Source organism: Cebidichthys violaceus, unplaced genomic scaffold, assembly GCF_023349555.1.
Source record: "Cebidichthys violaceus isolate CVI_PGR_0920_01 unplaced genomic scaffold, fCebVio1.0.p SCAF_20, whole genome shotgun sequence".
Lineage (NCBI taxonomy): Eukaryota > Metazoa > Chordata > Actinopteri > Perciformes > Stichaeidae > Cebidichthys > Cebidichthys violaceus.
In genome coordinates, this window is record NW_027176373.1 from 8310248 (window position 1) to 8328452 (window position 18205).

The 18205-nt window shown below is 39.6% G+C and overlaps 2 protein-coding genes across 2 annotated transcripts; both read right to left on the reverse strand.

The window, feature by feature from the left end:
- Positions 1 to 1178: 1178 nt before the first annotated feature.
- Positions 1179 to 2170, reverse strand: LOC137876732 (olfactory receptor 1F1-like). Its single transcript, XM_068716527.1, has one exon. It carries the CDS (start codon positions 2168 to 2170, stop codon positions 1208 to 1210), a length of 963 nt encoding a protein of 320 aa, XP_068572628.1. The 3' UTR covers positions 1179 to 1207.
- Positions 2171 to 13566: 11396 nt separating this feature from the next.
- Positions 13567 to 15702, reverse strand: tpbgl (trophoblast glycoprotein like). The gene has a single exon (XM_068716528.1). The coding sequence runs from the start codon at positions 15510 to 15512 to the stop codon at positions 14439 to 14441; it is 1074 nt and encodes a 357-aa protein (XP_068572629.1). The 5' UTR covers positions 15513 to 15702; the 3' UTR covers positions 13567 to 14438.
- Between the last annotated feature and the right edge of the window lie 2503 nt (positions 15703 to 18205).

Sequence of the window (18205 nt, forward strand, 5' to 3'; positions counted from 1 at the left end):
TTTTTTGTTCATTGTGGGCAAAAAACAACTTCGAGCTGAAACATGTTTGGTTTTTGCCTACAATAACCAAAAAAATGAAGTTTATCTGTGAGTGGCTTTGCTATGTTTCTTCTGTCTTTGCCACCACCATGCACAGGATACTCTTCAAGGTTTGGAGCCTTGCTCGCTGCTGCTTTGCACAAACAGCCTTCTTCAGAGTCAGCACACAGTTTCCCCTCTAGTGAATATAAGATGATTGCAAACAATTTGCAGATGTTCAGAAGTAAAAAAAAAATAATGAGGGCACAATAATAAAACATGAATATACAGCAACAACACAGACAAAATATTAAAACAATGTATAACCATTTACTGCAACAGCAACAGACTCCATGCATCAGAGCAACTACAAAACAGTACTGAAATCAATTACTTCATTTAGTCCTGGATAAGCTGTGGCCTGTATTTTGTGTACATAAAAAGTTTCTCTCTTTAATAATAATTATTCAAGCGATCACAACAACTGCATTGCAGTTAATGAATGTTTTGATGTTCTACACCTTATGAGTCTGAAGTCACTGATTTGCCTGCCTTTATATCATTTTTGTATTAATATTGACAGGAGATGGCTAGACACTAACCTCTTTAAACTGATCTTAAGAGGGGCAGGAAAAAAGAAACCCTAAGAATATGTCACATTTAATGAGATTGCGGTTTGAGTGTATTATCCTTTTTAAGGGACTTGCTCGAAAGATATATCCAGTTTTTGTTTTATAGCATGTAGAATACTTTTTAAAATGTTCACAAATGCATTGACAATGTAATGAGATTGGCCAAAAATGATGTTGTCCTTAAGCCATTCAGGATGAAAACTATCCACATTCTGCACAGTATTTCCTTCTGTTGCCTTCCTATATACTGTGGTGTGGAGCTGGCCATACTCACTCTAAAGTAATGTTATTTTTAGAATACCCAGTACTGTTTAATAGCTTTGCTGTTGGCATTCAAGACATCATGAAACAGTAAAAGTTATTTCTCTGTGTGGAAACCTGGTTCTTTTTAAATGCTGTGGAATAAAAAAAAACACTCCAAAATAGGCCCCTTTTTGTTGCACCACTCTCACACACTCACGCGCACACACACACACACACACACACAAACACACACACACACACACACACACACACACACACAACATCCTTGACTGTTGAGTGTTAAATGAAAGTGGTCAAGGGTTTGTTTTAATTCTATGAACCAGCGCCAGGGCTCTGGTTTTAATCTCTTTGGTCTTCAAAGAATATACAATCGGATTGATGCAGGGTGGGATGCAAGTGGCAAGTGAGAGGCTCAGGACACGCTGGTCCGGGTCAATGGATCGCACATAAAGCCCTATTAAGAATATGCTGAATAAAGGAATGTAAAATACAGCAACAAGGATTAGGTGCTCAATGCAAGTGGCCAGAGCTTTCATCCTATTGCTTACTGATTTCATTCTGAACACAGTGACTAATATGCTGAGATAAGACAGAATAACACAAGTAAAAGGGAACATCAGATTCACCATACTAGAAGTTGAAGCTATAGACCAATGCAATGTGTAATCATTGCAGGCGAGTCTGAACACAGGCGCATAGTCACAGAAATAGCTGAACACTCTGACAGAATTGCAAAATGACAGTCGAGTCATGATCGCCGTGCTGTATGCTACTCTACTCAGATTGTAAACCCAAGTCGCGACTACAATACACAACATGATCGGCAGTGTGTTGAATAAGTTCTGACGCAGAGGGAAACATATTGCAATGAACCTGTCATAGGCAAGTATAGCGAGTGCAAATGACTCCAGAGATATAACAGCATAGTAGACATACATTTGTAACAGACAAAGATTGAATGGAACAAAGTTGTCCCGAAAGAGGAATGTCTTAATCATGCTGGGAATAACGCATGTGTTTAAGGTTATGTCAATTACCGCGAGGTTGACGACAGCCAGAAATTTTGGAGTGTGTAAGCAGTGGTCACGAGCAATTATGGATATCAATACAATATTGAACACTAGTGTAACCACATAAACAAATGCTAGAAAGATAATGTAGGCACTGATGAAGGGAAATGTCTCAAATGCAACGATATAAAATCCTGGAGGATGAATGATGACAGAGTCATTTCCAACAGTCCTGAGAAAAGACATAGTTGAACTCCACAGGTTGTTTTGGAGGACAGCGTTTGGTCCGGATTGTGTAAAAGCTGTCTGGTCTGAAAGGGGAAAGAATACATTTTATTACTTACCTTTCCTTCATTTTTTGTCAGCATAAATGCACAATTTATCTTATTCATGAATCATGAAAAAACAATTAGAAACATACTTCAGAAGGACACATGTACACTTGTATTTGTCATTGAAAAAATAATTTTTCCACCTGAGCACAACAGAACACACAACAGAAAACAGTGTACTTTTGGATCACCTGTTCAGTTGATGATCGTTTTACACAAAGTGGCTCCATGCAATGCTGACGCCGATAGTAGCCACTGAATGTCTGCATGTCTGAGCTGTGTACGGTGGAAATTATACCCTCGTCATCAATCAGTCTCCAGAGATAATGTGCAGTCTTCTAATTAAGAATAATATGGATCAACAATACAATAATGAGCAGTGCCCTTTGACTGAAAATAAAGGTTAATGTAATGGAGTGTATTGTTTTCTAATTTATCTTTCAGGCAAAACAAACATGTTTTTGTTTTGTGATTCTGAGCACCACATTAATCTTTATCTCAAGAGCAGGAAAACATGCAGGTTATAATTAATAACGCTTAATAACACTGAAGCCCAACTAGCAATCACCTTTATTTTCATCAGACAACACCTGATAAGCCCGACGGACCCAAATTCGGGTCCTCTGTAGCATTTACCGTCCAAAAAAGTCCATTTATGCATGTATTTATGAATATGAAAAAAAAAAAATTCCAAAAAAAAATAAAAAATCTGGGTAAAACAAACAATCTAAGACATTTTTACAAACTCCAAACACCATTCTACACAAGTAGTGTACGCAAATAAAAGATTTATCACAAAATCACGTATTTCTAGCCATAACTCGCTATTCTCCGAGTTAGCATAACAAAGCTAACGTTTAGCATAGGCAACCGAGATAGCAAAAAGCACGAGCATTCGACACAGATTCCAGAACTACTATCAGATCGTCTCTCCGGTAAACCCTCACAAGGCTGTGAGCAAACAAACACCAGAAACACAATGCGTAATATCCTTCAAAATCATCCAAAGCTCCTTACCTTTTCGTTGTTCTGCTGTAAATCTCAGCTTATTTCCGTCAATAATATTCCGACGTATTTCCGGTGCGTCTCTGAAATGTCCCCGTGCAGAAACAAGGGTCCGTCTAACAAAGCCCCCACGGCGATCTTTTGCGCACGTTTCAGGTGACGCACCACGGTTTTACTCCCTACTGGCTAACGCTTCTGTCTATCAAAATCACGATGTGTTTGTTAGATAGCCAGGACGCTTCTAAGGAGGGTCCATTGACTGAAATCGACCAATCATAGGCTGAGCTAGGAGACCTGGACTGGAAGCCAGATGAGAAAATCCCATGGATGACAGACATGAACAGGCTCAGAGAGGATCCAGCCTCTCTAAATGATGCCAAACTGCTGCATATGATAGATTGAACACTATTAGTCATAAAAGAAGTGAAATATATAATTATATACTATATAAAATTACAATGGAACAGCTGGAACCAAATGACATTTTGGTTGACCTTGGCTGAAATCTCTGCACTCATACCTCTCTAGCTCTTGAATGCTTCACTTTATCAAAGAAAACATTGTGCAGAGAGACTCTCAACCCATTGGGCTATGATCTGGGAGAGGTTTGAGCTTTCAACTACAACATTAAAAAAAATATATCTTATCAAAATTGGATTAATTTATAATCGGAGATAAAGAATTTCAATTTGTGCTGTGTTCCATCTTAATGTACTCTTAACCAGTAACATATATACTGATATTTACAAAGCTGAACAAATCTCACAAGTGTCAGCTTTCTAAAATATCAAAACTATTAAAATACACCTTATATTTAGACGAAAAACACTCTCTTTACTATGGATATGCAAAAATCGAGGAGAGGCCTACAAATAGGCTTAGGGCTTAATAGGTGTGTATGTATTAAGATACCTGTCAATCATTTTGGGGTTGGGTGTGACCCCTCTGTTTTTAGTTGATTGTGGCATTTGAGGAATTGATAACCAAATATAAGTATAATGAAGTTGTTGGTGTGGTGCAGATATGCTTTTAGGGCAACAGATTGAAACTTGATTTTGCTGTCCGAGCTTGGAGGCCAGTTTCAGTGAGACAACAGATTCAAAGGTAGATAATGAAATGTTGGAGTTGTATTACACTTAAAATAACTGTCATCCTGATTTTGGGAGGATATGTACACATTTCGTATCTCTTACCACATAAATACTTCTAAACCACAAAACCGTCTTACGCCCCTGAGCTCTGCTCATGACATCTTGTGTGTCTATCTCTGTTCTTAACAACAGAAACTGACTGTTTTATTAGACCTAGTCAGAAGCCTATTGACAAGTCAGGTCTCACAATTGTCAACGTAAACCAGAAACGGTGCTGGTCTAGACCTTATCGTCTTAACCAACAACTTGGACACAAGTTTCAAACACACTTGCCATTACACACCAATATTATTGCACCAAATTTGATGGTAACATATTTAATTTAATGTTAATAAAAAGTTCAGGTCAACTATGTGATAATGTAGAAAAATATCTTTGTATATAACTTAAAGTGGGTGAAAAACAAAAGAAGTCTAAAGGGAGCATTTATCATCCAACAATCCATAATGACTCCAGACAAAATGACTTTCTGCTGCATATGACACCTCAGAGTCTTTCTAATGAACCCAGCTTGAGATTTCATCACTCGAGAAAGCCGGTTAATGACCATTCACAAACAAACCTTTTACTGTTCAAGCTTTGCCTAATTAATCTCACCTGCATCTATTAGCAGGTCTTGCAGTCTCACATTTTGAGGTAAACGGATAGGAAATTGGGACCCCTGTGCACAGTGCTTTCCCCAAGAGTACCTCGTCTAAAATAACGAGCTACATTTATTCAAACAACACAGTAACATATCAACTGATTTTGTTGAGGCTTAGTTAGATGTAGGCACACAATGCATTGTACAAATGTTCAAAGCTGTGATTTTACTGTAACAACCATAAACTCACTTTGTTTGTTTCTCTCACTAAACTCACACTGTGTCATAGCCGTCTTTGGTCTCTTATATTCAATAATGACAAATAAAAATACAATACTAACTATAATACAATATTCACTGTTTAGTAATCGACAACATAGACACAATTTCATGAATCTTTTTCAAAAAAACGTTCCCACTTTGTATAAACTTGGTGTGTATGAAGATATTTAACAACAAAGTGCAACGACATTGACAATCAATAGTATTTCCTCAGGGTGCCTTTATCATCAAACAGGGCACGGTGACCCCAGACTAAAGGCTTCTCTCCTGCCTCTTTGACTCCTGGGAACCCTGCTAATGAGCTCTATTTGTGATGTCATTACCAAATGATGCTGGTTAATGACTCTGCCTGTAACAAACAAACCTTTTACTGTTCAGACTTAAGCCTAATTAATCTCATCTGCATCTATTAGATGGTTTTGCACTCTTGCAATTAAAACTTGAGCGTAATGGGAACGGGTGTACAGTGATATTAATGAGTTTGTGGTGTTCTTGAAAAGCTCAAGTATAAACCCCTTAATTGTCTAATAGTCACCTCTTCTCTGGGCTGTAGGAGATAGGCCTGCGAGCTCAGCCCCTGTACGCTGTTGACGCCTTTTCTGAAGTTGCCTTTCTTAGTTTTGGACGTGTGATAAAAGTTTCATTATACTTTAGATTGTGTTCATAGTTTTTTGCTGCATTGGCATTGGACTAAAACAATTTACTTTGCAATCGTCAAAAGGAACTTAATTCATTGGGAAATGGGCTGAATGCTCACAAGACATCTAGAAGTTACTTGTGTGCGGAAGCAGAAAATTCAAAATGCTTCTAAATAACTTACTGCTATTAATGATGCCCTGGGTAACCACAATCAATCAATAAATGTACCATCCAATAATGGGTATTTAAAGCGAGGTGTAACATGAGCTTTCAGAAATGTCACTTGAGTGAAATTATAGGAGGCACCAGCATTAATCTACCCACTATTCAATGTGACTTTAAGAATCCACCTTATATACCGTTTGTTTTGTCACCATGAGAGTAAAATTAATACTAGGTGGCTTAGGAATGCACAGATCCAACTTTTTTTCTCCCAGTACCGATTTGTTGCTACCAAGTGTCGATCCAAAGATCTCTTTTTCCACAAATCAGAAATTTGTGGAACTCATTGGGGTTGTTTTAATGTGGGCTAATATGAGGCAGAGGTTGCTATAAACAAAGTCAATCAGTGGCCCGATAGTAGAAACACAGAATTATTTAACGACAAAAAAATTAATTGTATATTAGTCACAACTAGTTGATACTTAATCCGCTCAATAAGGTCAATATTGGCACCGATTGGCAGTATACAACTGAAACTTAAAAAATATGGTGTCTCCATATTATTTAAGCAGTTTGAAAGTCCAACAGTGTAATACATTCTTTAAAAAAAAATGTCCAAGATCATCACAAGGGTATTACAATAAATATGTAGACATACAATCGTGAAAAACAGGGGTGAGTCTGTGTCAAAGCATTAAGGAGACTTTGAAAATAGGAAAAGTTAGTGATAAGGCAGGGCCAAGAGCCCAGCGTGATCCATGAGAACAGAGCCGATAACAGACATCTTTATTGTGTAGTGGAGTATACAAACTGCAAAGATTTACTATCAGAGCCGAAGTCCTAAAAAACACAATATAAAGTTATAAGTTAAGGAGGGGCTCTTTACTAAAACTGTCATAATAACAATTTTTCATGAGTTAGTATGAATCATTAAAAAACTATACAAAGTGAAGGCACTGTGCTGAACTGCAGTTTTTATAGCACTTCCTGTTTACATAACATGAAATACCATTTACTTTATTTTGTATTATTTACAGAGGGCTGTAACATTACATGGTCATATTATTGGGGTTTAACGGAATGGTGGTTTTTTGATTATTTGTGGCTGTTTGTAAGACTGTTTTGAATTAAAGTGTCAGGTTTCCTCAAAATGTAATGTGTCTTTAAAATATTTGCATGACCACTTTCCCTTCCATTTCAATGAATGAGGGAAGAGATTAATCAGGCAAACAGTTCAATGGAGGGTTGTTTGTTTACAGGCAAGGTCATTAAGCATTGTTCCCCAGTGACGCCATCCCAACTGGGATTCATCAGAGGGACTCTTAGAGGCACGATCCCTTTGTCTTGGGTCATCATGTCCTTTTTGATGATAAAATGAAATAGGAGTTGTACATTTCAAATTTAATCTCATGAAAGTGTCAGACTGCCGGACAAGACTGAATATAAGTACATCTACCTTTATTGTATGTTCGTCAATCCATGTTTGAATAGTACATTGACCATGGCTAACTTGTAATGCAATAAATCCATGACAAACTCTGTTTTGATGAGTTGCACCAGTAGTGAGCTCATGAGGTTCAGCTTAGCTGTGATTTATATAGGTTATTGTGTAATAATAGATAAGTTGACTACAGGCTCCTGATGAGGCAAGAACAAGAAACCTTCCTTGAATTGAAATGAGCAGAGAGTTCTAAAAGTGGATTTAGAGTATCAGGACTTATAGTGCAGGCTTTTGTGAAACAGTTGGCCTCGGGCTGATGAGGGTACTCATTGCCAAAATAGAAGGTTTTACCCCAAATGCCTAATCTACATTTCTTTAATCCTGGCATTGATTTATGATTCTTTTCACTCCAAGGAAGTGGATATAAACAACAACTTGCCTGAAATTGATGTGTGAAACATAACTATGTATTTACTTTCTCTGGGGACATGACAGCACAGTCATTACCTACCAATCTACATCAACTCCTCTAAAAGCATGTCCACTGTACCTTGAAACCCAAAGACATGGACTATCCATGGCGTAATTGTTTGATTACCTTAAATATTGCAAAAAAGCTGAGTAGTACCAAGAAGTGACTTGTTCACCCCAAACTTCAAATCTGTCACCCAAAAGTGAGATGCATATGAATGGATTTTCCCCCTGCACTCAAGACACACTGTTTGCATTTCTGACTAACATAATATGATGAAAATTCATGTAAATCATTCAGACAGATGCCCTCAGAAAACACAACCCTCTCCTGACTTTTTTACCCATTAAACTTTCCTAATGAGACACATTTCTGATATCACCAGAGTCTGTTGGTTCATGATTTTGCCTGTAACAAACAAAACCGTTTTACTGTTTAGACTTCAGCCTAATTAATCTCATTTGCCTCAATTGCAAAGCACTGAACTCACTATTAAATCTCCCAATTAAAATCCTTTCCCAGATAATGAGTAATCCTCAATCATTTTGAATATCTAATTCAATATTTTGTGCTGTACAGAATAAAACTGCATCCATACCTGTAATTATTTCATTTCCATTAATGCCCAAAGATATTTGACCAGTTTGATCTGTGTCTGTGGATAGTGAGTCATTTTATATGTGAAATAAGACACAGTTGTTTTCATCAACAGCATGATAGCACAGCCATAAATAAAGGTCATCTCTATTCATTATACTGTATACAGAGCCGCTGATTAATCCCTCAGAATATAAGAGGCCCTTATATTTTCTTTATTGCAAATCAGAAGAGCCTCCATTTCATCATCGTAACCACACTTTACAATAAGTGGTGTGACCACATCTTTCGTAGACTTGTAATATACAATACTGTGTTGAAAGTGTTGACGTTTTTGTTGTCCGTGGGATAAGAGGGCAGCCAAACAACCACACGGGGGTAGTAGCTGGCCGATTTTAATGGTGGGTGCAAAAAGTTAGTGTGCACTCAAATGCACGCTGAATGATATAATGAGGTTGCACTCTTCTGAACAAAGTAAACTACAGCCCACAGAACATCATGTTGGAGCTGTATTCGCTTAGCATTATACTGTCGGGATGTTATGTGAGTGTGGTAAAAACATGAAACCAGGACTTTACAGGATTTTGTTCTGAGGAATTTTCAAAGACAAATATATATGGGACAGGGAAAGCATGGTGAAAGTATCTTGTACTGTAACATGCTTTTGCTGCATGTTTAAAATCGAGTTGGAATAGTTGGCTTGAGATTGTACTGAGAGGAGAGAGCTCTTTAAATGACGGACAGGTTGTCAGAGCAGATGCTGTTTTCTCCGAGGTAACGAGCCAATGTGACCGCTCAGAGGATCTGCAGCTTCTCTCTAGTGAAGGACAACATGAAATATTCAAACTGCAGAGACTGCAATTTTTTTTAACAGCCATTTGAACGAGAAACAGCCTGTTACATACTCGTACTGCTCAAACAGTCTGGCTGGCAGCTAATTAGCAGAGCTACAGTAGAAGGTGCTGTGATTGATGGGAGTGAGATTTAATGAGCACCAAACATTTAGTAATCAGGCTGAATATTTGTCATGAGGCATTTAAATGCTTTATTGTCAATTTAGAATTGCTTCAGTGATTAAAAATAATGTATTGAAATATATTTGTGTGTTACTGTAATTAGAGCCACTGTGGTGTACTTCTGCCACCTGTGCTACAGAAAATGAGGCAATTTAAGTGAGAAATGCAGAGCTGTTTGTCTGATGTATAGAGTATAATTCTGTTTAGAAACACAAGCATATGAATGCTCTGTGTTCTTGCTGTAGGATGCAGATCTGTGAAAGCCAGGACTTTACCCATAATTGGTATTTTCCACATCAAATTAGTTGTGAATTTCTCTTTATCTTAAATGTTGACTGAGGGTAACTGCATACTGTTATAAGTGACCCGTATTCATTTAAAAAAGGACTGCAGTGTAGCTTAAATGTTCTAAAATAGATAAACATCTGCATGTTATTTCTCTTAGTGTTTGTACGTTCACTACTGATAGGCTTCAAACTGAAAAACATGGGCTATTCTGTTACTAACATTGACTGCTGAGCATGGCTAAATAACTCTACACCTTAGACAACTAATTATTCATTCAAATATTGATGGAGTGATTTCTGCTTACATTTCCTATTTGTCCTTGAGAGTACATTCCAGCCAGTAAAAGCTCAATTAGTGCCTCTTAGCTGTGAGGCAGTTGCTGAATATTCAGTATTCAGTACCATAGACCATAGCAGCTTTGTTTGAAGCTTTCTATGAAATGACAGGGCCATAAGGTCATCAGCAAGTTTGTCTGTGAGTCATAAGCGTCTATGTATGGCGTTAGTTGGATTTTTTAGTTCTCATAGTACTCATAGTCTTGGTCTCAGACTCAAGACCGGTCAAGACCACAACTGCGAGGATATCATTAAGTTGCCTGTACATTGTCTGATTTATTTGTTTACACCATAACTGTGTTAGCGCATAGAAAACTAAAAGGAACATTTCCCACCCATACATTTCTCCTCTGCAAGGCCTTTGTGATTATTTTATCAAGACATTTCTCATGGTACACTTATACATACACACATATTCCACATTTTATTTTTAGTGAGTCATGCAGTGCGGGACTCGTACTGCTCTGGTCTTGGTGTTGACTTGGTCGTGGTTTAGGTGGCCTTGACTACAACACTGCAGGGAGGTGAAGGTTATATGGGATTCTTGTTAACCGAATTATCCATTAACCATTAAAGGAGCACCTCGCTGGAAAGAACTTGATTGAAATTAACGTGTGAAATCTAATAATTGATGTTTGCCCTACAGTGGGGGATTAAGGTCAAAACTCTCTCTCTGTATCTCTGACCTGCAAGTCAATGGGTTGAATTAGTGCATAGATCTGAGGCACCTGGACAGCTTGTGAGGACAGAATCTGTCCTCACGGCCAAAGGCCAATCGACCAGCCAACTGTGTTTATCCACAGTCCAGGACTAATCAAAACCCAGGCCAGGACTGCAGTCATCCTCTTTAAAACCTGATGTGGTTCTGATCAAAACCCACGACCTTTGAGCTCAGAGGCCAGACAAAAGTTCACAATATCACACTTTAGAATATTGGTTCCCATGGTTTGTAATTACACTGCAGAGTAGCCATAAAATGGAAATATTGATTGGAGTAGTCCAGATGTAAGATGGGATTGATTATTCCATCATTTTCTTTCTCATCTTGTACAATACTTCTACGGTAGTCTCTGTTCATCTTACTATGTGTGAGCTTTAGCTGTATGAATTAAGTCAACAAAATAATATGAGGAAATGCCAAATGTTAAGTATTCCCCGAGGGTGCATTTATCATCAAACAGGGCATGGTGACCCCAAACAAAAGGATTCACTCCTGCCTCTTTGACTCCTGGGAGTCTCTTTAATGAGCTCCTATTTAGACGGCATTACCACTGAATGCCGGTTAATGACCTTGCTTGGAACAAACAACCCAACTTTTTATTGTTTGAATTTAAGCTTAATTAATCTCATAAGAACCTGTTAGGAGTCCCAAGCATGCACTCAACAAAACTGGAAGGGAATGTGTGGGGGTGCACGCTAATAATGAGCTATGAATGTCGGTCTTGAAAGCTGACATTTAATTGAAAGTAACCATGGTAATTGTGAAATGATCAACCCTTCTCTGACAGATATTCTAAGCTGTATGGTTTAAAAAGCCCTAGTTGACTTCCCCTTGGCTCTTCCTCTTAGTGGAGTCCCCGTCCTTAAAAATCTGAAGTCTACTCTTAAGGGGGCCTCTGAGAGATTGTCAGAGATCTTAAAGGGCTGAGAGAGAAAGCGAACAATGACAGACATTAGTGAAGCATATTTACCCAGAATGCATTGTGATCTTTCATTATGTCCTCTGTGCTGTGGATAGGGCTGGGTATGGTTTGAAATGTCTCAATACCGGTGGCAATATGAGAGCTACGTTTCAGTGCAGATATACCAGAATATGTATATTTGCACACTATTCCATCAGCGGTTGATGGGCTGTGACATCGTAGAGAAAGTGTTGCTACGGAGGAAAGATAGAAGCCATTCAAAAAGTCGCCTGAAGTTCAGATGCTCAGACATGATTAAATTCTCGGATAGCAGCAGCTGTTCAACAATTAAGACAATATTTTCTACATCTACCCTAGTTAGCAGTCGGGCTTTGGCCATTCACATAAAGAGCAAGAAAATGAGTCATTGCTTTGCATAAGTCAAGGACATTTGGTGTCTGGACTAAAGAACTCTAATGAATCTTTTCTCGACTCCCTTTTCTTTATCTCTCTCTTTCCGTTCTTCCTTTTTCACTGGGCTCAGCTTAAACCCCATCCCTGCGTCCTTTACAAAGTCACTCAACTGGATAAAGTCATTTACCTGGATGAAGGGGAGCGAGAAAGGGAAATAGACAGAGAAAGGGGGGGTGTCGTGTTTTTTTTAAGGAGAATGTAGCAAGATGGCAGAGGAACAAAGAAATGGAGCAATGACAAGTAAAGTGCAGAGTTGAAGCCTGAATGCTTTCAAAAAACAAATTCAGTCTTTTTGACCAACAACAAAAAACTGTGTTGTCTCTACCTATCTGTCTGTCCATCCAATTTTCCATCCATCCATCCACCCATCCATCGCATCCATTCGTTTATTTACAAACATCTCATACTAATTAAGTTTTATGAGAACAGAAATGCCTATTTATAACCAGCCTTCTGTTTCAAAATGATCTATTTATTAACGACAAATCATTTCTCGCCTCATTGTCTTAAATCTGGTGTATTAATCACTTTTATTATGATTTATAGGCGAGTGAAAGCAGGGGAATTCATGCTGATTGAATAGTTTTGTCAACCATTTGTCCCCATGCACAAACACATTAATTAACTATTACATTATAAAACTGCAAACTATTATTTGTATATGAAACAAATCAAAAGTCGTTTACACATTCATCTAATTTTTATCCAACGTGTTTCAGTTGGACTCTGTTAAATTACTAAAATGAATATTCTCACACACACACACACACACACACACACTCCTACTCTCCTGATGTTTTCCAGCTTTTCATGTTTGACCTTTAGCGGTTGATGAGCTCCGGGGGTGCAGAGAGATACTGACTTCACGGGTTGATAGTGATTCTCCGTGCTTTATTCGTCACAGAGCTGATGAGATTAACACTGCCATGCCTTTCTGTTACATCCCTCAAGCGGCAGACCTCTACCAGCCCCGGACTGTTTGGTGCTTTAAAAAGAAGCAGGTGAGATACTCGAGACCTTTTCTGGTGAGCGGAAGTGCTGACGATGTGACATCTTACTGCAGTTCAGGTAAACTTACTCAAAACTTCACATGGAGCCGATGCCCTCATTCACACCTGCTTGTAGCGATTTCACAAAAACTTTATTTTACAAAATACGACAGGGAAACACTTCCAGTGTTTAATGTCTGGCACAGTGCTGCATGAAGTCAACATTCCCTGACAGTGATGATAAAATGCGCTGACGTAAAGAACACTGCTAACTCTCCATTTTTATTTGACCTTTTATTTATGTTTTGGTTGGTTCTCTATGCCTACAACAGTCACATGCATGGTTAGATTCTGTCTCTTCCTCTTCTGCCCCTTCACGATAAACTGACCTGGCGTCAAATGATACACATGTTATTTTCAGAGATCAAAGGCTGTTCAGAAAGGCCAGGTTAGTAACTTACCCCATGTTCCTGATGATGAAATATGACAGTTTACTCAAGCATTGCCTGCTTGCACAAACATGGCACTCACCAGCTTCCTTGCCTCATTTTACCTGCCCAAGTCCCCTTCTCTACCACTTTTCTCTCTCACCCGTTGCAATATGCACTCCCTCATTAGAAACACAAATACCTTGTTCTTCCTGTGGGGTCTGCTGAATGTAGGCCATTCATTTGCAACAATTTGCAAAGGGCTACAGTTCTCAGAAATTACAGTGATTCACAATTTCGTTCCAGTTTTTCAAATCAGTAATTCTATATACCTTTACTGTGTATTTGTCACTTTGTTAATAAGATAAATAATACTAAGTTAGTCTGACAAGCAACATGATGCATGAAAAGCATTCCTCTATTGAGGAGACGTGTACAATAGTGCTTGGAAGTTTAAATATTCAGTTGTGCAAGATGAAGTCTTATTATAATAGTCTTTAAATTCATTTAACTGTGTTTGGCTCTGTGCATATCCCAGCGTGAGGGGAATGCCACATGCAGTTCATTGGCCCAGCTGCTGAAAAAGATGAAAGTGTTTGTAAAAACTATTGGTTTTGGATTGTAACAGGGCACTGCTAGGGAAACGTCGCCTCCCCGTGCCCTCTCACCACATGGCATTGTCCGGATGTATCGGTAGGTTAAACGGCCACGTTAGCCAGTCTCGGGTCCGAGTCCTGCTCGTAGCGGTAATGGTAGACCTCCATCTGGTCCCGGCACGCATCTCTGATGTTGTTCAGCCACCGTTTGATGCCTCCCCGGTTGAGATACAGCACCATCAGAAACACCACCCCGATCAGAGCCAGCACTAAGCCGAGGAACACGTACGAAACCGCCTCGAGGTTCTCGTTCATACAATCCACGTCCTCTTCCCGGAGCTTCTCCACAGGAAACCCCCTCTTGGCCTCCGGCTCGCTGCACAGGAGACGCCCCGCGTCCGGGCACTGGGATGAGTTCTTCAACCAGTAGTAAAACGCCTCCAGTTCGCAGTTGCACCGAAACGGGTTTAAAGCCAAGTAGACGCGTATACGCTTTTGCTGGTACAACATGGTTATATTTCCTCCTCCTATGCTCTCTATTGAGTTATTTATCAACACTAACGCGTGGAGATTGTGCATATCTAATCGCAGCAGGGGAATCGACTTCAACGTGTTTCCCGCTAACTCCAGTCTGTGGAGGTTGCGCAAACTTTGTGTGTTGAGTGCATTTGAAAGCTGCTCTGAGGCCGGTGGTAAAATAGAGTGATTTAGGTAAAGAGCGCGAAGCTCCAGTAACCCGTGGAAAGCCCTGGCTGAGATGTACTCCAGCTGGTTGTGGCTCAGATCCAGCAAATGCAACAGGGGGAGTCCCAGGAAGGCGTACGGTTCAATAATCTGTATCCCGTTATGGGACAGCGAGAGTGTCGTCATTTGCAACTCCGTCCCGTTGCTCATGAACGCACCACGCTGTAAAGTTGAAATGTTTCTCCCCTTGAGTATCAAGGTGGACGTCCACTCCGGTATGTCTGCCGGCACCTCGGTGTCCTCCCCATTACGGCAGGTCACTGTCCCGGAGTCTTTGGCACAGATGCAGGACGACGGGCAAGCATTACCCGTCCTGACAGGAGAAAACAACAAACACGCCACTGCTGCGTAATACAAACACCACTGGTTCCAAATAGAAAAAAGACACTTTGAATTGTCGGCACTGTAAAATATCCACATCTTCTCCCTCATTTAAGTCTCAAAGAAAGGTCTGTGGCGATGTGTCTTGCAAAGAAGGTGACCGACTACTATCCTAGGTGGCATGTAAAGTCGATTCAGTCCAGCTTCGGTTACTTTGAACCATCAGAATAGGAAGAAGAAGAAAAAACGCTCTTTCCACAGTCACCTCGGTGCTCTGTGTCTCTGTCCGGAGAAAAGATGAATTTTCTTTGTGATATTTACGCATCGGTACGGTGGACAACAGCCGAGTGTGGCTGCGTGAAAAGCTGCAGATATGCGCTCCCTTGGTGGTATTTTTGACGCCTGTCACTGAGCGACAGAGAGAGAGAGAGAGAGAGAGAGAGAGAGAGAGAGAGAGAGAGAGAGAGGAGTGAGCGATGCACGTGACAATATAAGTATCCCACTCCCAAGTCATCCAAATTCTAGCTATTCTTTTTTTAAATATGACTAATATAAAGGGACATTTAATACAGATTTATAGCATAAATGCTACACAAGTTATGGATAGCAACACTATTAAAATGTCCTCCTGATGTTGCAGGAAGACTTTTGAGTTATTGTCACGTCGTTTTTTATATTTAAAAAAACCCCTCAAACCCAATCCTCCCAGTTTGAACAACAAATGGAACAACATTTTTCATGATTTATGCCTGAATGGTTGCACAATAATTGAACTTGAAAAGAGTTAGTTGTTTCCTTTCCACGTCACGTTTCCATCATTACAGTCTTAATTTATGGCATCTTGTGTTTGTTGCAAATCAGTTGCTGTAATTATGTGCGGGCAGTGGAGCCTGTGTGATGGGGGCCTTGGTCAATTCTTTCCCAAGGATCCCTTTTCCAAAGAAAGAAAACTGACTTTTGGAGAGTTGGTCACGCTCTCCACGTCGACAGCATAGAGTTGGCAAACAAATCAATAAGCTTGAATACATAAGCCGCTTCCAACAGAGAAAGATATTTGACGCTGGACTGACAAGGGGCTGGGTCTGTCATGTTGTTTCTGCTGATGACTCAACCGGAAACACAGAGTTTTGCATTTAACCAATCTGGCCCGAGCGCCCCCACCGGCGGGGGAAACGCATGCATCCAAAAATGAATCCACTCATAACGTGCACTCATCAGTAACGAATATAATGCCGCATACCTGCTCAAACTGCAGCTCCTGCGCTACAAAGTCATCTCAGCTGTTTCTACACACTCCAAAAACAACATATGACAAAGCTACGTATAATACCAAGTAACACAATCGATATAGCGCCCCCTAGGCAGTCCCACTCGCCACATTTATGCCAATAACGTTTTGAAAAATGAATTCAATGCTAACACCCGTTGGCTTCGGAGATCGCTAGCGACCAGACGGCCGCAGCCATTTTTTCACATTCCGCTACGACACAGCCTCTCAGTTTTACTTACAAAACAAAGCCATCATCATAATCTGCATAATCGATTACATCATAAACCGGCTTCTTACTTTGAGATGTTCTGCAGCAAAAAAAATAAATTAATCCGTTCATGTTTACTATCTATCTGCGCAGCGGACGCCCCTCTGTTTGAATTCAAAGCTGGCGTTGCCGTTGTGTGCCTTGTGTGCCTGCTAGCGGAAGGGGCAGGGTTATACATCTCAGCAAATGGGATTTGAGAAATTTGACACTCGGGTAGTTTTTATTTTCTAATTGGCTAACGGATTCTGTCATTCAAAGTCACGTTAGGTTGTTTCAACAGAGCAGGCTGTGACGTGTCTATGGAACGTTCATTGGGTCAAATCGGCCCTTCACACTGGCTGAAAGGCCCTGGAGGATAAAAAAACTGGAATACAGACGGTAAAATCTCATGGATGACAAACATTAACAGTCTCAGAGAGGATCCAGGCTCTCAAAATGACGCCAAACTGCTGCATATGATAGATTGAACACTATTAGTGATAAAAGAAGTGAGGTATATAATTATATAGTATATAAAATTACAATGGAACAGCTGGAACAAGATTACATTTTGGTTGACCTCGTCTGACCTTTCCGTACTAGATCAAGATGTACTAGATAAAGCTTCACTTTATCAAAGTAAAAATGTGTTTAAAGACCCTCAACATATAGTTCTATGATCTGGGAGAGCTGGAAAGCTTGGACCTACATGATTTCTAATAAATAAATATCCTGAAATTGCTTTTTCTTCCATTTGAAAATTTGAATTTTCAATTTGTGCTGTGTGCCATCTTAATCTACTCTTAACCAGTAACATATATACTGATATTTACACATATCAACACATCTCACAAGTGTTAGGGTTATTTTAATACCAAAAGTATTAAAATAGCCCTTACAGTTGCAACGCTACACTCATCGTATGGGTATGCTATTTTCGAGCTGAGGGCCTAAAAATTGGTCTAGGGTCCAATTAATGGAAGGGCATCATGGCACACTACATCACTAAAATTCATTAGGCTACTTTTATCTTTCATCTGAAGAAGAAATAGTGACAATATTTTAACTATTTCTCCAACAACCATCATAATTAAGGACACATTATCAAGCCAGAAGCACAGACAATGTATCCCTTTAATACAGTATTTAAGTGGTCACTAAGAAATAAAGAGAGATAGAAACAAAGCCTGATAGTAAGACAGAAAGAGAGTTAGAGTTTCAGCACAATGGCCAGCTCCACTTAAAACGATCTTGTGTTGTTCTGTGTTCACAAGGAGGCAATGAAAG